The sequence below is a fragment of the Eublepharis macularius genome, chromosome 8 (assembly GCF_028583425.1).
Source record: "Eublepharis macularius isolate TG4126 chromosome 8, MPM_Emac_v1.0, whole genome shotgun sequence".
Taxonomy (NCBI): Eukaryota; Metazoa; Chordata; class Lepidosauria; order Squamata; family Eublepharidae; genus Eublepharis; species Eublepharis macularius.
Window position 1 is genome coordinate 46323529 of NC_072797.1, and position 20705 is coordinate 46344233.

Genomic DNA, 20705 nt, shown 5'->3' on the forward strand with positions numbered 1-20705 from the left:
CGTCATCCACTCCTTCAACCACACCAAGCAAATTGCGTCATGGTAAAGTCTTAGATTGGGCAGTTGCATTCCGCCTCTTTCCTTTGCATCTTGTAAAACTTTCATTTTCACTCGAGGCTTCTTGCCTGCCCATACAAAGTCTGATATTTTCCTCTGCCATTTCTCAAATTGCTTAGAGTCACTGATGATTGGTATTGTCTGTAGCAAAAACATTACTCTTGGTAGCACATTCATCTTAACTGCTGCAATCCTTCCCAACCATGACAAATTTAGTCTGTTCCATTTAATCAAATCTCTCTCTATCTGAGTCCATAGTTATTCATAGTTGTTTTTAAATAAGTCTATATTCTTAGCAGTCAGTTCGATTCCCAAATATTTCACCTTACTTGTTACTTCACAATCCGTTATTTCCGTTAACAATTGTTGTTTCTGCTTAGTCATATTTTTGCAGAGTATCTTTGACTTCTTTTTATTAATATAGAAACCTGCCAAATCTCCGAACTCCTTAATCTTATCTATCACTTTTGGCATGTTCTCCGATGGGTCTTCTACAATTAACATTATGTCATCCGCAAATGCTCTGACCTTATATGATTTCCGGTTGGGGCTTCATGGAGGTCTGACGCAGCTCCATTTGCGGAGCTGACCGGACTGCCGTTTTAAGTGGCTGGCGGGGGAAAAATAGCCCGCGGCCGACTGCTCTCAGGCGGAGAGCAGGCAAAGAACGCTCAAGACCCTAGGGTGTGCTAGATCTCGGACGAGGGGGGGCTCTACACAACGGGTCCCCTCCCGATCCTTGAGGTCCCACCCTGCGACGGGTCGGCTACAATCTCTGCGGCAGTTCTGGGGCCAATTCGGCTGGCATAAGACCTACATACCCAAGCTTCGATTGAGGGAAGAAACGGAGAGGAGAAGTTAAAATCGAAACAGCGATTACAACCCGAGAAAAGTGAATGAGAAGGTAAAGATCACTATCTTCTGTTACGGGACAGATTGATTAAAGCAGAGAGGAATAAAAGTAGATTTTCAAACTGCAACAGGCTAACGATAAAGAGGGGAAGACTCGGCAAGAGTTGTATTTGAAAAGAGACTCAGTTTAAAGAAGTTATTAAAGGAATTGGACTATTGTTTTGAATACTTGCGGTCATGGAGCTGTGAGAAAAAGACACCATCGCGAGACCTACTGTGGGAAGTCGGGAGACAGGAAGTGCGTAACAACAATAGAGTTGCTGGAGAGAAGCGGCCCTTGCTGGAGGGCAGGAAGAAGGGAATCGCCATCTTTGAAAGGGGAAGGGTCGCGGCCTCAACGGAAAAGGAAGTAGGCCATCTTGGATTGCAAAATCATAGAGAAACCATAGAGAAAAGACGCCCGACATTTTGGACTCTTTAAAATTTAATTTTTGTAAGAAGACCGGGACATTTGAAATAAAAGGGCATTAAATTTTATGCCACGGAGTTAAGGAAGAGAGCGGACTCGTGGGAGCGAGCCAAAGCAAGCCCCACAATGTCAAAAAAAGAGTGGCAATCGGCAATAGAAAACCTGGATAAAAAACTTTTAGATGTGATTAAAGAACTTAAGGACACGAAATTGGAGTTGATTAAAGAGGTTAAAGAGGTTACACAGACAGTAAAATCGGAGCTGTCAGAAGTGAAAAAAGGTATGGAAACAATACAAAGTGAACTACAAGGAACGCAGCAGAGAGTTAAAACAGTAGAAGACGCGATGGAGAACTTAGCAGATACGCAACAAACAGAGATGAGACTGATGAGGGGGGAGAATGTCAGTTGCAGAAACTAAACACATGGAGAAGCAGTTACGTTTTCGTGGCTTGCCAGAAGTGGAAGGAAAATCAGCGCAAGAACAGATGACTGAGGTGTTAGCTGAATACCTGGGGAAGGAGGAGGAAGTTGTGGCTATCCTAGATGTGGCATATCGTGTGAACTCGAGAATTGCAACCCAGAGGAAATTACCAAGAGACGTGATTGTGCAGTTTACGACACGAAATATGAAAGAGAAGATTGTGACAAAACAGTTTCAAGATCCATTGGAGATTGATGGCAAGACGATTATCATAATGAAGGAATTACCCAGGTCAGTGTTATCAGATCGGAAAAAATACAAAGTGCTAATTCAGATCTTGAAGGACATGAAAATCAGGTACAGATGGGAGTTACCAGAAGGTGTGTCCTTTGAGTTTGGAGGGGCCAAAAAGCGCATCAGATCTGAGCGAGAGATGGAGCGATTTATAAGGGACAATGAAAAAGACTTACCAACAAGACTATGAGTATGGAGTGTAAAGTTTTATCTTGGAATGTAAATGGACTAAACTCACCGAATAAGAGAAAAAATATTTTCCACTGGCTATTAAAACAAAAATGTGACATTGTTTGTTTGCAAGAGACCCATATCAGAAAGCAGGATGTAAAATATTTAAAATCAGGAAAATTGGGCAAAGAATTTGTAGCGGCCTCCAATAAAAAAAAAGGGGAGTGGTGTTGTACATAAAAGAGGAGCTACAGCCAAAATTTGTAATGAAAGATGTGGAAGCCAGATTTATTGCAGTGGAATGTATTTGGGACTTAAAGAGAGTGTTGGTAGTCGGAGTTTATGCACCTAACGGTGCAAAGGAAAGCTTCTTTGAGGATTTGAGGAAGCAACTAGATGATCTTTCATACGACCAGATAATTCTTGCCGGAGACTTCAATGGAGTGACGAACTTGGAATTAGATAAAAAGACAACAACTGCACAAAAGAAAAGAGGACTATTACCAAAGCTTTTTTTTGACTTGATACAACAGGAGACTTTAGAAGATGTATGGAGAAGAGAATATCCTAAAAGTAGACAATTTACTTTTTATTCTGCAAGGCACTGTACACTATCAAGAATTGATATGATCTGGGCCTCAAAAGACTTAGCGTTATGGACTAAGGAGGTAGAAATAATGCCGATGGTAGGCTCAGATCATAATCCAATCATGTGGAAATTAGGGAAAAGGAGAAAAAGGAAAGCATGGAGAATAAATGAGGACTTGCTACAGGAAGGAGAGAGTATGGAGATGTTGAGAAGAGAGACAAAGTTCTTCATACAATACAACGTAAATAAAGAAGTACCAACTGACAAAGTTTGGGACGCTTATAAGGCGGTTATAAGGGGCATATTAATGGACTTAAATGGTAGAGCAAGAAAAAAGAAAGAGGAGAAAAGACAAGAGATTGAGGAGAAAATAAAAGCCAAAGAAATACAGTTAAAAAAGAGACCAGGGAAAAAGAAATTATATCAGGAAATTAAAATACTTCAAGAACAGTTAACAGCAATGAATAATAAGGAATTGGAGTGGAATCTTAAAAGATTGAATCAGAAAGCGTTTGAAGGTGCAAATAAACCTGGGAAGTATTTGGCATGGCAACTGAAGAAGAGAAGGGAAAAGAAAATAATAAATAGAATTTGCGAAGATAATAAAACGTATTTGGAACAGACTACCATTAGTAGAGCCTTTTACAAATTCTACGCTAAGTTGTATAATAAGAAAGAGGTAAATAAAGAGTCAATAGCGTTATATTTGGAGAAAATGAAACTTCCAGTAATTTCGGAAGCTTGGAGAAATAAACTGAACAGTGAAGTAACGGATGAGGAACTAAACAAGGCAATACAATCTGCAAATCTAGGAAAGGCGCCAGGGCCAGATGGACTTACAGCGAAATTTTATAAGGTAATGGCCAATGAACTGGCACCATTCCTAAAAGAGGTGATCAATGGAGTTTTAAAGGACCAGCGGATTCCAGATACCTGGAATGAAGCGAATATATCATTGATCCCCAAAGAAGGCCAAGACTTGACTAATGTGAAAAACTACAGACCTATATCGCTACTTAACAATGATTATAAAATCTTTGCGAAGATACTGGCGGAAAGACTGAAGGGGTGGCTTACGTAAGTCATTGAGGAGGAACAAGCAGGCTTTTTGCCAGACAGACAAATCAGAGACAATTTAAGGACAGTGATTAATGCTATTGAATATTATGACAAGCGTTGTGACAAAGAGGTTGGTTTCTTCTTTGTTGATGCTGAAAAGGCGTTTGATAATTTAAACTGGGACTTTATGTTTGCCACTATGGAAAAGCTACAATTGGGAGAAAGATTCATTAGAGCAATTAAGGAAATTTACAGAGACCAGACTGCAGCAATTGTGGTGAATGATGAAGCGACTAAGAAATTGATTATAAGTAAAGGAACAAGACAAGGTTGCCCGTTGTCTCCACTGCTGTTCATTTTGGTATTGGAGATCCTGATGATACAAATACGACAAGATGAGAAAACACCTTTAATGATGTTGAATGTTTTACTGTAATTCTTGGGTTTATATTTCCCTTGGAGGGGACCTCTCTACTGGTTGATGATCCCTGTGTCCCAGCTAATCACCAGAGGCAGAACCATGAATATTTAAACACACTCTATTTCAAGTACTTGCCTAACAAGCTTCATACCTTCAGTAACATAAAGTGTGATTAGCTGGACACTTCAAAGCAACACAGGAATTTTTGGACTTCTTTTCAGCTCAGTCAAGGGAAGTATCTTTTCACCTCATTCACATTGCTTGGGGAGTGCTTGGTTGTTAACTATGTTTAGTTAGAGACTGGGGAGGCCTCTAGCTAGGTAACTGAGAATAATGGAGGATAGGTACTGTAAGGTAAGAAAATGTAGTGTGAGTACCCAGAAGGATCTGCTGATGGGGTGTTTTTCCCAATCCAGTCTCTCATAGCTGACTGATACAGGGGGTGGGGAATGAAGATCTTCAGTGCTGGAGCTCCATTGGCTGAACTCTAACACTGCCTAGTTCAGCTCCCCTTGGCAGAGAGTTGAGAGCACAAGTTGTGTTGCCAGCAGGGGCAGACTGGCCATGGGACTTAGTAGGAAATTTGTGTGCACCTAATGTTGTTGTCCCCAGGGCTAACCTGAGCAGCAACTATAGCAATGCCAACACTAAAAGGACCATTTGGTTCAGCTGAACAGTTCTATAGCAGAGACAGGGTGGGATCTTGTATTGGCAACATGTGGCTAAGACTGTCAGCTTGCCCCCGTTCAAGGGCATGAGAACTATTGAACAGAAGGGAGCTGCCTTGCCCATAAGTGATGAACTCTGCCCTGCCTGATGGGGCTTTGCTATGCTTTTTCCTCAGCCAAGCTTATGAACACAGGAACATATGTAGATGCCTAATACTGAATCAGACCACTGGTCTACCATAGAGTTGCCAGCCCTTCACTGGAGGAAAAGGATTCCCTCCTCAGCTGCTGTTCCCCCCCCCCCCACCATTCACCTGGCTAGCGGGAAAAAGGCACATACATGGCGGAAGTGCAAGCCCAAAGCAAGCACATGCTTCCCCATCACATTGGAAAATGACATCATTTTTAGCAAACCAGCCCTGGGCACAACCCATTACACCAAAAACAAAAAAAATCACTTTCCAGCATGATGGAGCAGTGCAGGAGCATACATGTGCAAAATATACAGTCCACTAAGATTATTATTATCTATTATGACAGAAAGCAGCTATTCAAGGTGTCAGACAGAGATTTTTTTCCATCATCTATTGCCTGATCCTTTTAACTGGAGATGCCATGAACTGAAGGTAGCACCTTCTGCATATAAAGTAGATGCTCTGTCACTGAGCTATGGCCTCTCCTTAAGTCATGTTTGTGACAATAGGAAGTATGACTAGACCTCGGGGGCCAGTCCTTACCTAGCAATCCTTGAGAATCTCTTCACTGAAACAGATGGCTTTTGACCATTTCCAAGGCTGCATTCATTAAGTGGGTTAGGGGAAATGGCTGACCAAGTTAAAGGGCTGAATTCATTTATGGAGGACAAGTCTATTAAGTCTAGCTATGATAACCAACTTGACCTTTGTTCCAATGTAATATTTTTTTTAAGCAAATGGTAAAGGTAAGCAAGAGTAAGTTGCTACTCATGCCCTGCTTGCAATTGTACAAGGCTGATTCCGCACACGTTGGATAATGCACTTTCAATGCACTTTTGCAATACACAAAAAATCACTTTTGCAATACACAAAAAAATCCATTCCAAATGATCAATAAAGAGGATTGGAAGTGCATTATTCAATGAGTGCAGAATCAAGGCAAGTAGTTCTATGAACTCCAGGCCCACCTGGAGATTAGCAAGCCTTTTAAAAATGATTTATTAGAGCCAAAAAATAAAAAAATAAAATAAAAAAGCAAACAGGAGAGAGAGGAAAAAAGAAAGAATATAATGCTGGCTACAAAAACACTATTGGCAAATCTATACATAGGTATCTATAAAAGATTTCCAAATATCTAAATATATGTCCATGTGCAGTTGCCTTCCATATGTGATATATCCAAATGCTGATAAGTTTATAAAGTCTTTAATCCAGGAATTTATAGGAAGTGGGCTTTTGTATTTCCATTGTTGAAATATAAGTCTTTTAGCAACTGTAAGGGCAAGAAGGGTCCATTTCCATTGACCATCGGTTAAATTCCAAAAGACAAAACGGCACTCCCGGGGCGCGCCTGCACGCTCATCCGGGTGCCGCCATTTGCCCTCCTGAATGGATCAAGAGGGAAGGTTTCCTGGGCGTCCGGGTGATTGAGGGGGGCGTGGCGCGGCCGTTAATTAGCCGGCCCGCCTTTCCTCTGGCGCAATTCGCCTCGCAAGCTTGTCCCACCCTCCGCACCCTTTGTTACAGCAGTACAGGTTCAGCCGGTCACTGGTTTTCAGGGCCAGGTAGGAATTTTTTTGCCTCTTGCCTGATTGGCTGTTGGTGAGGGGCGTTTTTTGCCTACCTTGTACTGCTTGTTTAGGTTGGAGTTGTTATACTTGGTTGAGGTTGGCAGGTTAGTGCGGGTAGGCAGAGCGGGCCGGTGAGCACCCGGTGGCACATCCCCATTGGTGGGGAATGGGGGTCTGTCTCGGATCGGCTGGCAGGCCTTACGGCTGCCAACTGAGAGGGCAGGCTGCCCTGGGACCCCTTGGAAAAGGCCTTCCCTCGGGCTTTACGGCTGGGGTGTTTGGCGCGTTAAAGGGGGGAACCATTCGCCTGGCCGGCCGGGTTACAGCCATGCAATTGGATGGCTTGCACCTGGGGCAGGGGGTGCTCGCTCATGCTAGTCGAGGAGCAGGTCCTTGGACCCCTTGCTCGAGTAGTACCGCTAGTTACTCCCTTGCCGTTATAGGTTATGGTTATCAAGTTATAAATAAATCGGTCAATAATTGGCCCTGTTTTCACCCAAGCCTTGTGTACGTCTCTTTATTCCAAATAGGGGGGCAAATAGTTCAACAATGCATTATCATCCTCAAAAATAAATGAGTTTTCTAACACAAAATTAATATAACTATTAACTAATAACTTCTTCACAAAAAGAATGACTAAACATGACCAAAGCATATTCGTAAGAGTGTTTTCATTTTGGGGAGAAAAGAGTCACAAATGTGAGAAACGATGTACAGTGTAGAAGATTTCATTTAAACAGGTATTGTTGCCAATTCTTTGTGAATTACACTACAAACAGTTAAATACTTTGCTTAAACCTTTAGTAAAAAGATGGTATGATGTCCAATATACCCTAAACATAACTTTTTCCTGAATAAGCTGCAACTTAAGATCCCTATTAGCAACAGGTATATGGCAAACCTACTATAATCCTGAGCACATTTCTTTATCATAAATCTCATTGGATGTAGTAGGACTTACTTCTGAGTAGACATGCATAGGATTGTGCTGGAAGCCATTTCAAGAGTCCTAAGCTGGGCTGTGAAGTGGAGGTTACTATATTGTATTTACTGTAATGTTGTTTTAGTTTCTGAATCTGTCCCTGGTCACCAGACACAGCAACAAGCTTGTGTGGAATAGTCCATAATATTGGCAGTCCTTAATCAGCTCATTAGATAGGGCAATTGTTTAGTAAATTGTGCAGGTGAACTGTTAAAAATAGATCCTAGAGCTCAATCCATGTTATGGACCCAGTGTCTTCATTTTGGGGAGAAAAGAGTCACAAGTGAGAGAAACAATGTGGTACAATGTAGGAGATTTCATTTAAACATAGGCATTGTTGCCAATTCTGCAACAAACTATACCCCAACGCCATAAAAACACCAAAGAAAGCAAATGTTATAGGGATCACCGAAAACAAGTCTGAAGACAACTGAGAGAGAGCAAGTGCTCCAGCTCCAACTAAGGTTCTTGTTCTCATTATATGCTGCATGAAAAACTAAAAAACTATGAAGCAGGATATGTGCCTGTGAGATTTAAGAAGGATTTCTGTCTGTCTGTCTACATGTTCATATTAAGACAACTGTAGCCAGTGAAAAGGAAGGCAGTTTTAACATCCAAAATGGATGAAGAAGACCATCTGGTAGACCTGAGGGCAAACTTGTGAATGATTAGATCCAATGACTGTATCCAACCACAGCTCTGCTGCATTCCATAACTTCTTTTAATAAGTCTTTCCAAGTGTCGAGACAGCAGACCCAAGTCCTTTTTTAGAATTCTTTGCCATACATTTGAGTGATTCCAATCTGCTGATTTTAAAGTAAAGTTTGACAATCATATGGCTATGACTGCATATACATTTCCTAAATTTTCCACTTGAAACAATTAAAACCACTTTTTAAAACTGTTTCACAACTCTTTTTTAAAGCAAAACTTAGAACAGGTATTTCAGCTAGGTAAACATAATGTTCTACTGTCAACAATAATATTCTACTGTCTTCATTTACACATTTTATATCTAAGTAATATTTAGAAAGTCTAAGATAGTAGCATACTATTGTTTTGCAATGCAAGGATTGGAATTTCAATCAATATGTTTAAAACATACTTACTGTATTGGCAGTTTCTTCCCATAAATTCACCTGGACACTCACAGGAATAATTAGCTACAAGATCTGTACAAATTCCACCATTTTTGCAAGGTTCGACTTCACATTCATTCACATCTGCAGGGAATAACGAAGGAAAATGTTACACAAAATTAAGAAAATGTACTTTCAGTATAAGAAGACACTTTGTAAAGCTGTGTATGATTGATACTTCTAGCAAATATTTTAAGTGCAGCATACGTTAGATTAAAAGCTGTTGAACAGTTATGAAAAATGTACAGCATTCTCTCCCCCCCAAATACTTGAATAAGTATCAAGGTGTAAGGTGAAATATAAGCAGACAGGCATTTTAAAAGCACCTTTGATTATACTGAAAAAGCTGAGAAAGTGTTGAACTCTACCCATTTAAGTGACAGGACAAAACTAGACAAAACTCCAAGAGTTGGATAATTGGATCTACTGTTGAACAGCAGGATGTGAGTCCAGGGACACCTCAGATCAACAAGATATTCACGATGTAAGCTTTCAAGAGTCAGAGCTCCCTTCTTCAGAAAGGGATCTACTGTTTTTTTTTTTTTATTAAATTTTTATTGTTATTGTAACATGAGATGTAACTAATAACCTTCAAGTAACAAACAACATTTCAAATTTGAATGAAACAAAAACCAATATACAATACGCAGTTAGACTTACATCCTTAATAGTTAACATAGAGAAAAAGTAATTCCATGCAATTACACAGTTATACTATCAGCTTAATAGAAGGAGAGGTATCCATTGTTTGTTACAACTTGTAGTATTTTCGAGTTGGGCTGCATATTGTTCTTTTCTATGTATTCCAGAAATGGGAGCCACTTTTCAATAAAATTAGTATTTTCTGTGAGTTGTACTGCATTTTGCATATCATTGCTTACTTTTTCTAGAATGAAATGATTCCAAACTTTAGAGAACCAGTTTTCGATTGTTGGTAATTGCCCCCCCAGTCGGAATGAAGACAGACACAGGTGTTGGATCTAAGGGCCACTTTTATTAAATAACCTCAACGACAACAATAACCATAACTGCAGCTAGGGTAAAGCGGTACAGGTCAAGCCACGGGGTCCTACCTAGACCTCCGCCTTGACCTGTCTGGGCGAGCCCCGAAGCCCCGGGTGCGAGCCCTCCATGCGGATGGCTGGGAGACCCGGCCAGCCAGGCAAATGGGTTCCCCCCTTTCAAGCTCCTAATCCTCAGCCGTACAGCAGTGAGGTAAGGACTTGCACGTGGGGTTTCCCCAAGCAGTCTGCCCACGCGCGCTGGCAGCCGTCACAAGCAGTACCAGCCGCTCCTAGCAGACCCTTCCTCCCTACCAATAGGGAAACGCCAAGGGTGCTCACCGGCCCGCTATTTCTAACCAAACTCCATCCCGCCACGGAAACCACTAGCAAGCACCACCACCTGCCAATATCCATCACTCAAGACTAGGTGCAAGGTAGGCGAAAAACCCCCTATCCCATGTCCAATTGGGGATAAGAGGAAAAAATTCCTACCTGGCTCTGCAAACAGCAGCCGGCTAATCCTGCACCAAGAACAGGGTGAGGAGGGTGGGCCGAGCGTTCTGCAAGACTGCGGCTGGGAGAGCGGAGCCTCCAGAAAGAGGCTGCTAGCTCCGCCCACCCAGCTAAGCCCCGGATGCCCGGGAAAGGCTGGTCTGCCCTTCCTCCATCCGGGAGGGCAACCAACGGCCACCTCCCTAAGCAGCTGGGCTGCAGGAGGGTTGGCCGAATTGCCCCCCCAGTCGGAATGAAGACAGACACAGGTGTTGGATCTAAGGGCCACTTTTATTAAATAACCTCAACGACAACAATAACCATAACTGCAGCTAGGGTAAAGCGGTACAGGTCAAGCCACGGGGTCCTACCTAGACCTCCGCCTTGACCTGTCTGGGCGAGCCCCGAAGCCCCGGGTGCGAGCCCTCCATGCGGATGGCTGGGAGACCCGGCCAGCCAGGCAAATGGGTTCCCCCCTTTCAAGCTCCTAATCCTCAGCCGTACAGCAGTGAGGTAAGGACTTGCACGTGGGGTTTCCCCAAGCAGTCTGCCCACGCGCGCTGGCAGCCGTCACAAGCAGTACCAGCCGCTCCTAGCAGACCCATCCTCCCTACCAATAGGGAAACGCCAAGGGTGCTCACCGGCCCGCTATTTCTAACCAAACTCCATCCCGCCAACGCAAGAGCCAAGCCTCTGCTTAGGCCCGAGCGCCCCACTAATGGCCTAGCGCCAACCTAAGCCCTAGCTGCAAGTCGCTGAGGAATATCTCATTGCCTGCTTCCGACAGGTGCACCCCGTCACCCCGATAGAGGTCGGCAAATTCGGCCCTGATCCTGGGGTGTGGCAAATACACCCCCAAACCCTCAGCCAGAGCTTTCTGGATGGCCCTATTGGCCTTCATGCGAGCCCGCTCAATGGCTGGGCGATTTAACGCCTCACGCCAAACCCTTCGAGGCAACATGGCGGACCACATGACCAGCACTCCCGGCCAATGCCGGAGTATCTCCTGCAAATCCCACTTCGCTTGCAGGGAGAGAGCCCTGCCATGAATAAACCCCAGGTCATTCCCACCTAAATGAATGACTAATATATGGGGTGCAGGGCCCCGCCGTTCCCTAAATAAGAGTGGCAACAAACCGGGCCACCGAAGGCCGCGACGACCCAGCCACTCCACCGTAGCCCATTCAGACAAACCAAGCTGGGACCCGACTCGTGTCCTCCTAGCTTGATGAGCGGCCCAAAACACCATACTGTGCCCGCAGATCAAAATCCGACGTTTCTCCAAGCAGGACACAGCACCTAAGAAAACATCATTAGTAAAACCCTTAAAACCGGTTAAGAGGACGAACATACGATTGGTAGGCAGATGACCTCCACCTGCCAACACCCTGAATGGCCTGTGCAGAATACCCCATGGCCGCTGCCGTAGAGGCAGCCCCAATCCTGAAAGAATGGGTGCCGAATTTGACACCAGCTAACCCCAATTTGGCCAGTGCCTTTTCAGTCACTGCCCAAAACTGGTAGCGCGTCAGCGGTGAACCATCCTCATGTTGAAACAAAACCCCGCAGCTGGTACCCCGCACCTTAAAGAACTTTCGCAGAGCCCTTACTGGACACAAACCCGGGTCCGCACAGGTTCCAAGGCTAACAACAGCCCCTTTTTGTTTCTGATCAGTCTTAGACCTACGAATAGTGAGGGCAACACCATCCCCCCTAAACTGTACATCCTGGGCCATCAAGGCCCGGCCGGATGTATCCGTCTTCGACTGCACCACCAGCTCACTAACTCTCATTGCACCAAAAAATGCTACCAACGCAGCTGCATGAAAGAGCTTAGCCTCAAAGCCGGAGGTGCAAATGTCCCCCCAGGCCTTGATAAGCCCCTTCAGGAGTGCAGGAGATATAGGCTCCCTAGGGTCAGCCCGCACCACAGCTTCACGTGACCAGCCCTCCAGCATTTTGCGCACACGGAAGTCTCCCGTGGCCTCAGAAAACCCCCGTGCCTTGCTTATAAAGGCCAAAGCCGCCAACTGGCCACGAATAGACTTAACCGCTAACCCTCGGCTCTTCTGGTGCACGCAAAATTGCAGCAAATGCTCCACAGGAATAGGCCACAGCTGATGCAAACCCACATCCTTCCTAAACCCACCAAATTGGCCTACCGCTCTGTCGTAGGCCCGCTGAGTACTGGGAGCCAATGCCAGCCTCACGGCCCTGGATACCTCGGTCTCCCAAGCTGCCATAACTCCGGGGGCATCTGAGCTGGCACCTTGTCGGCCTCCGGGGCAAGCTGCCAAAACCGCTCCATCTGTTGGCGAGACAAAGCGTCTGCCACACCATTACTCACCCCAGGAACGTGCTTGGCCTTAAACAAAATGTTCCACCGGAGACACAACAACGTAAAGGCTCTAACCAGCCTCATGACCCGGCAAGATTTCGAAGTCAAGGAGTTGACTACGTGAACCACCGCCAGGTTGTCACACCAGAAGTGGACAACGTGGTTAGCCAATTCCCGTCCCCACAGGTGGACAGCCACCAGAATGGGAAAAAACTCCAAAAAGGTCAGGTCCTTGTCTAAGCCACAGGCATGCCAATCAGGTGGCCATTGATCTGCGCACCAATGCCTTCGGAAATAAACACCGAAGCCCAAAGAGCCAGATGCATCAGATGTTACCTGCAGCTCGGCTTCGAGCAGCAGGTCATCCCTCCAAAAGGTAACCCCATTGAAATCCCTGAGGAAGTCGGACCAAACGTCCAAATCCTCACGCATCCCCCTAGTAACCTTAAGGTGATGATGGGGAGCCCGAAGTGATGACATAGCATCACAAAACCTCCTCAGAAAGGCCCTACCAGGGGCAATAGCCTTACAGGCAAAATTCAGGTGACCTACCAGCTGCTGCAACTCCAAGAGTGACACCTTCCGTTTGGATTTGAACTCCAGGAGCCTGCCCCTAAGGTCAGCGACCTTCTCAAAGGGAAGTCGAAAGCACTGCTCGACTGTATCCAGCTCTATACCCAGAAACATCAATACTTGAGAAGGCCCCTCTGTTTTCTCATGCGCCAAAGGAACGCCCAGCTCATCAGCCAAATGGGTAAAGGTATTCAACAGGTGAGCACACTGTCCTGACCCCGCCATCCCAACGAACAAAAAATCATCCAAATAATGAACGGAGTCACGGGTACGCGCCCTACGCTGCAATTCCCATTCTAAAAATGAGCTGAAACGTTCGAATGCCGCACAAGAAACAGAGCAGCCCATGGGAAGAGCCCGGTCCATGTAAAACTTCCCTTCAAAAGAAAACCCCAAGAGTTCAAAGTCATCGGGATGGACAGGGAGCAAACGAAATGCCGACTTAATATCGCATTTCGCCAATTCTGCTCCCCTCCCACAGCGACGCACCACCCTAACAGCCTGGTCAAACGATGTATACCTTACCGAGCACAAATGCTCCGGGATGGCATCGTTTACCGACTCACCTTTGGGAAAGGAAAGGTGATGAATCAGGCGGAACTCACCTGCAGCCTTTTTGGGCACTACGCCCAATGGGGACACCCGGAGATTGGGAACCGGGGGTGAGTCAAAAGGACCCAAAACCCGGCCCTCAGAGCACTCCTTGGCTATCTTACATCTAACTACCTCCTCCATACCCTGGACAGAACGCAAATTACTCGACATAAACGAGGAACGCGGACCCCGAACTGGGATCCTAAAACCCAAACTGAAACCTCGAAACAGAAAGAGGGCATCTTGCCTCCTGGGGTAATTGCGTAGCAGCCGCTCAAGGACCTTCAGCCTTACCGGGCTGGGACCCTTTACCAGAAGGCTGCTGACTGGGAGCACCCCCGCCTCCGGGCTTCCTGCCCCCACCTCCCTGTCTAAGTTTGGGGCAGGAATTGTACGAGTGGTACCCAGCACAGGAAGGGCACTCGTGCCGGAACCTACAAGGTTTACGGCCGCACTGTCCCTTAAACGCAAACTCCCAGCAAAGCAGCCGGGGTTGAACCTGCTGCCCCGCCGTAGAGCGGGTAGTGGCAGTTGCAGAGGCCGTAGTGGAACGCTGCACAAGATGGCCGCTATCAGAGCGGTCCCCCACACTGGGCTTCGCTGGAGACATCACCTGCAGCCAAAGCTGTTGGTGAATCCGATCCCAAGGAAGGTTAGGAGTAAGGGCAGCCCTCATCCTGAACTCCTCATCGTACTGCATCCAAGCAGCACCAGAGAAGCCAGTATAGCCCTTATAAATGATGTCAAGGTACTGCAGCAAGGACGCAGCCCTATGAGGCTGAGCCCTAACCAACACCCCTGCATATATCAGAAAACCTGGTAGCCAGTTAGCCCAGGTCCGATCAACACGGCGTCGCTTAAGACGCTCTTTATCCCTGTCATCCAACTCATCTTTATCCTTTTTTTCCAATTCACGAAAAAGAAGGGTAAAGAGATCAACATATTCCCCTTTTAGAATCTTATCACGGGTGGCCTGAGTTAAATGATCGCCCAGGGGAAGTGCTGTGTCTCCAAAGGGGAGGGCACTGAAAGGCACCTGTCCATAGGCCAGAGTTGAGTAGGGGTAATAACCCCACAGCCCACCAGCACCGCCAGGCCACATCCCCGCCTGCCCCTGCCCCCATGGGGCATCAAATCCTACCCACGAGGACTGAGCTGGTGCTGCCTGGAGAGCCCCAGCCGACCCCACGGGCTGAGGTTGCCATGGATGCTGGCCAGGAACAGGCCAAGCAGATGGAAGCTGCTGCACCGCCCCAAAGGGCGCACCTGAAGAACCCTGTGTAGGAGGCTGCCCAAAGGGCCCCCATGGCCATGACAGTCCATACTGAGGTGTAGGCTGCTTACCCACAGGCTCCACAGGATCCACTGCCACTGCCACTGGCACAGGGTCCAAGACCACCTCTTGCTCGATGTCCAACTCCGGTTCCACCTCCGCTGCTGGCTGAGCACCACTGGAACTACCTGCTGCAGGACCTGCAACACCTTCCAAAACAGAAAGACGCCTGAGAATTTCCCTATTCGTGGCATCTCTAGACGCCCCTCTGATGGGCCGAGCCCTACCCTTACCAGGCGCAGCCGCCGAAGATACACCTTTACTCCGTTCCAGAGCTGCCAAACGCTCTAAAATGTTCTGCTGATTAACCAGCTCCCCCTCATCCTCAGAAGAGCTAGCTGCCGGAGCAGCTCGCTTAGCAGGTGCCCGTTTAGCAGGCTGCTTGCCCTTAGGAGGGCCACCACCCTTTTTAGGGGGCATAGTACCAGCACCAATGCCAAACCCCAGTAAGCGCACCAAAACAGCTCTCAGAACAGATAGACCACAACCCCAGCCAGGGATCCCCAAAATGGCCGCCGGTCACGACACAAAATGGCCGCCACTCGACCAAGGGGGGGGCGAGGCAAAAATCCCCCCGCCTGAAAGACAAAAGACCAGGGCTCCCAACCCCCAGCTAAAAGCGGGCCCCTAATGGCCTGTGGGGGCACCGTATGATAGGCTAAAGCACAAGCACAAGCCTTACCCCCACCAAAACCTAGGAACGTTGAAGGGGTGGGAGGGGGGGGGAAACAGCGAGGCTCAGGGCCCAAAGCCCCCACCCCACTATATGGCCTGGCCCCCGTGGATCCCAGCCGCCCACCAGGCACCAGTTCCTTTAGCGCGGGGGGGGGAGGTTCAGACCGCTGGGCCCAATGTAGAAATGGCCCCCAATACCGCGGCCCCAATGCAGCCGCCCTGAAGGATTGAAGGCCACCGCCCTGGCGCCCAAAAGGACGCCGCGTCCGCGGCCCGAAAATAGAAGGCGCAAAAAAGGCCTGGGCTGCAGCCACTGCCGAAAGGCAAGCTGCCGCCGCCGAAGCCCCCGCCGCCGCCGCCGAACGGCCTGCCGCTGTCCTCGCAGCCTCCTCGAGGCCTGCCGCGGCAAGAGCCGCTGCCGCCGCCGCCGCCGCCGAACAGCCCGCCGCTGCCCTTGCCGTCCCCGCAAGGCCCGCCGCCGCAGGAGCCGCCGCCGCCGCCGCCGCCGTAAAGGCCTCACTCAACGCTCGGGAGGAGAAAAACACGTCCTCTCCTTCCGAGCGTTCTGCAAGACTGCGGCTGGGAGAGCGGAGCCTCCAGAAAGAGGCTGCTAGCTCCGCCCACCCAGCTAAGCCCCGGATGCCCGGGAAAGGCTGGTCTGCCCTTCCTCCATCCGGGAGGGCAACCAACGGCCACCTCCCTAAGCAGCTGGGCTGCAGGAGGGTTGGCCGAATTTTTTTGATTTCCATACTGTCGCTATGGCACTCTTAGCTGCTACAAAAAAAGAGGCAATGAGCTCCTTTCTGATTTTGGGGACGTGTGAGTTTTCCCACAAGTCTAAAAAAATCATTTTTGGGTCAAAGGGGAGGTCGTGGTTTGTGATATCTTTAATTTTCATTAATATCTCTTCCCAAAATCGTCTAATTCCTTTACATTCCCACCAACAGTGGGCGAAGGTTCCCTCCCCGCCACAATTTTTCCAACATTTTGGGGATGATCTAGCTGATATGTGTGCTAATTTTTTGGGTGTTAGGTACCATCTGTGAATCACTTTAAACGTTTGTAATTTAGTTATGTTGACTTTCGAGGTGAATATTCCAGATGTCCATATTTTTTTCCAAATCTCTGGGGACTGTTCAATTGCACAGTCCTTACCCCAACTAGATTGACAACTTAGCTGCTTGTTCTCAGTGATGTTTAGCAGAAGGTTATATAGTTTAGCTATCATGCCTTTTTTTTGTTGTACTGGTGAGTCTAGAAATTGTTCAAATTCTGTCAGAGGTTCTTTCATGATGTTCCTTAGCCTTATTTTTTCTGCCATGTGTGAGAGTTGTAAGTAATTAAACCAATGTAGTTTTTGTTCTAATTTATTCTCTATATCTACTTTCTCTAGGAGACCTAATTTTGTGGATATGTCAACTAGTCTAGTTATTTTTGCTTGATGTAATGATAGGATAAGTGATCGATCCCACTCTGGTAAAAACCATTCTTGATTTAGGAACGTAGAGAATCTAGATATTCTGGGAACAATTTTGATCCTGATTTGGTCCCATGTCTTTAAGATAGATGGTATCAGGAAGCTTTTTTTGATGCTTTGTGGCCTATTACTTGGTTTGTTCCAAATTATGTCTGTTATGTCACTGAATTTTGAAGATGGTTGTATGATCATAACCCAATCTGGCTGAGGGGAGTTTGAAGTCATTTGCAAGAGATTAGCCAGTCGTGTCGCTGATTGATATAGGTATAAATCTGGATAATTAAAACCACCATTTGCTGATTTCCTCCTCATAGTAGTGAATGCAATTCTCGGGTGCTTGTTTTGCCATAGAAATTTATTAATTAATATTTGCCATTGAGCTATTTGTGATCTATTTATAGTAAGAGGGATCGCTCTAAACATAAAAATAAATTTTGGTAATATAAAAGCTTTTATTAAATGAAATCTGTCATACCACGTGAGCTTTAATTTATTCCATTTGATAATATCTAATTTAATTTGATTTATCAATTTGAGGTGATTCAATTTTATAAGGTCTTTCAGATTGGGGGTGATTTCAACTCCTAGGTATGTAAGATTTGATGGGGACCATTGAAAGCTATATATTGTACTAATTTGTTGGACCGTTTTATTATGGGTGTTGATGGCAAGATAGTAAGATTTTGTTTGGTTAATTAATAGTCCTGATATTGCACCAAATTTTGTAAGTAGAGATGAAAGATGGGACAGTGAACTTAATGGTTTGGTCAAATAAATCATCATATCGTCCGCGAACAAGCTAATTTTAAATTCTGTGGAGTTAACATTTATTCCCTTTATCTGTTTGTGTTCTCTAAGGGCAATCGCAAAGGGTTCTAGGGCGATTGCAAATAGAAGAGGGGATAGGGGGCAACCTTGTCTTGTACCTCTTTTAACGTTAATGTTTTCTGAGTATGTAGCGTTTACTTTGATGTTTGCTATAGGTTGGTGGTATATAGCTTCAATTGTGTTTAAGAATTTTTCTCCAAATTCCATATGCCTCAGTGTTTTTAGTAGGTATGATATTTCTACCGAATCGAAAGCTTTTTCGACGTCTAGTGATAAAAAGATGGCTTCCATATTGTTTTGGGTGCAATGGTCTATTAAGTTTAATGATTTATAAATGTTATCTGTAATGTCTCTTTTTGGTATAAATCCTGATTGGTCTGTATGAATGTAGTTAGAAATGAATGTATTTAGTCGATTTACCATAATAGAAACAAAAATTTTATAATCGTGGTTGAGTAATGAAATAGGGCGGTAGGATGCTGCTTTTAGGGGATCTTTTCCCTGTTTATGGATCACTATAATGTCGGCTCTCTCCCATGTGGGTGGCATTACCCCCTTTTCCAGAATCGAGTTGGCTAAATCAGTTAGATGTGTTGCTAACAAGCTCGTAAACTTTTTATAAAATTCTGCCGGGTATCCGTCCGGCCCTGTGGCTTTATTATTTTTAGCTGCTTTTATTGCATCCATTGTTTCTTGGATAGTGATGGGTTTTTCTAGAAATGTTCGGTGTTTTTCCTCTAATTTCTTGAAGTGTTTTAGTGAATTTAAAAAGTGGGATATTTTAGTTTGGTCCGGATTTTTTGATGAGTATAGTTGAGTGTAAAAGTCTTTAAAGACTTTAAGGATTGATTCCGGTTTGTACTGCATTATATTTTTACTGTTATGAATTCTGTTGACTGTGTTTTGTATTCTCTTTTGTTTTACTTTATTTGCCAGAATGCGTAAAGTTTTAGGTGTATTGGTCCAATGTGACTGTTTGATAGCAATCAGATTTTTGTATATCGTGTGACTTTCCAAGGTTTCTAATATTTTCCTTTGTGTTAAGAGATCCCTGTATATTTTTTTGCTGCCTGTTAATTTATGTTTATTTTCTAGTGCTTTTATATTGCTTATTAACTCACATTTTTGTTTCAATTTTTCTTTGTTGATTTTAGCAGTAAGGGCTATTAAATGTCCTCTGGTCACTGTTTTTATCGTATCCCAAAATATGTGTATCCCAATTTCTTTTGAGAAGTTGTCTGTAATAGCTGTTTCAATTATTTTGCCAACTTCTTTAATTGCATATTGATTGTATAATAAATGTTTCGGTAAGCGCCATTGAGTACTGCTTTGTGTTTTAGCACCGAGATTAAGTGTCATGGATACCCAAGCATGGTCTGAGATTGTGTTACTTCCTATTTCTGTTTTCTCTATTTTATCAATTATGTCATTAGAGCTAAGAAGATAATCAATTCTTGTGTATGTATTATGTCTTTGTGAGAAGTATGTGTAATCCTTTTCTCCCTCGTGATAATGTCTCCATGTGTCAATTAAGTGGTATTTCTGTAGTATAGCTGCTAGTTTTGTTATTTTGGTTTTTTTTGATGTGTGTACTTTGTTAAAATTTGATTTGTCCAGTTGATGATTTATTATGTAATTTAGGTCTCCTCCAATTATCAAATATCCTTCCTGAAATGAAATCAATTTTTGTATTACTTCCTCTATAAATTCTAATTGGTTTGCGTTTGGAGCATATACTGAGGCTAGTGTGAGCGTGTGCTCCCCTACTTTCCCTTTAACGAAGATAAATCTGCCTTTTTTATCCTTAAATGTTTTTGTTTGTTGAAATTGTAGGTCCTTTGCAGTTAGGATGGCTACTCCTCTTGATTTGGAGTTTCCAGTTGCGTGATACTGGGTTTGCAGCCACCTAGCTTTTAGCGAATCTGTATTATTATGTCGTAGATGGGTTTCCTGCAGAAATATAATTTGAGGTCTGGTTTGGGCTAAGTTCGATATCACTCTCTTTCTTTTGATTGGATTACCTAATCCTCTAACATTGAAAGTTAAAACTTTGATTTTAGAGCTCATTGTCTGTTTTGATTATAACAATTACTTGTGCCTTTCTTTTTTTTTTTCCTTTTTCTCCACCTGTATATATTCCGAATTCACTATATATCTTAACTGTTGATTAATATACAATCCTAGTCTAAATTGAGTCCTTACAACTATATGCGATTGTTCATCTCTATACCAGCACTTTTGATTAAGAGACAGCAAGAGAAAGAAAAAAATAAAAATAAAAATGTTAGTATCTGTTTCACTGTTTCTTTCTTTCTTTCTTTTTCTTTTTCTTTCTTTTTTTTTTTGAGTGAATTGTATGGTTATAACATCAAACTTATCAAACAATCAGTATTCCAATCTTGTAACTTCTGCTTATAGTTCTCAACTAGGTTTAACAATATAACTATCAATATAGTTGTTTTAATATCACAATAATCTTATTTACTATGTTATTTCTTAATA

At 44.6% G+C, this 20705-nt stretch overlaps 1 protein-coding gene across 1 annotated transcript in view; it reads right to left on the reverse strand.

The window, feature by feature from the left end:
* The window catches only part of EDIL3 (EGF like repeats and discoidin domains 3), a 480770-nt gene that overhangs the window by 174813 nt on the left and 285252 nt on the right, over positions 1 to 20705 (reverse strand). The window contains exon 5 of the mRNA XM_054987524.1: positions 8860 to 8973. Coding sequence (XP_054843499.1) covers positions 8860 to 8973 — 114 coding nt within the window. The remainder of the gene's footprint in view (positions 1 to 8859; positions 8974 to 20705) is intronic.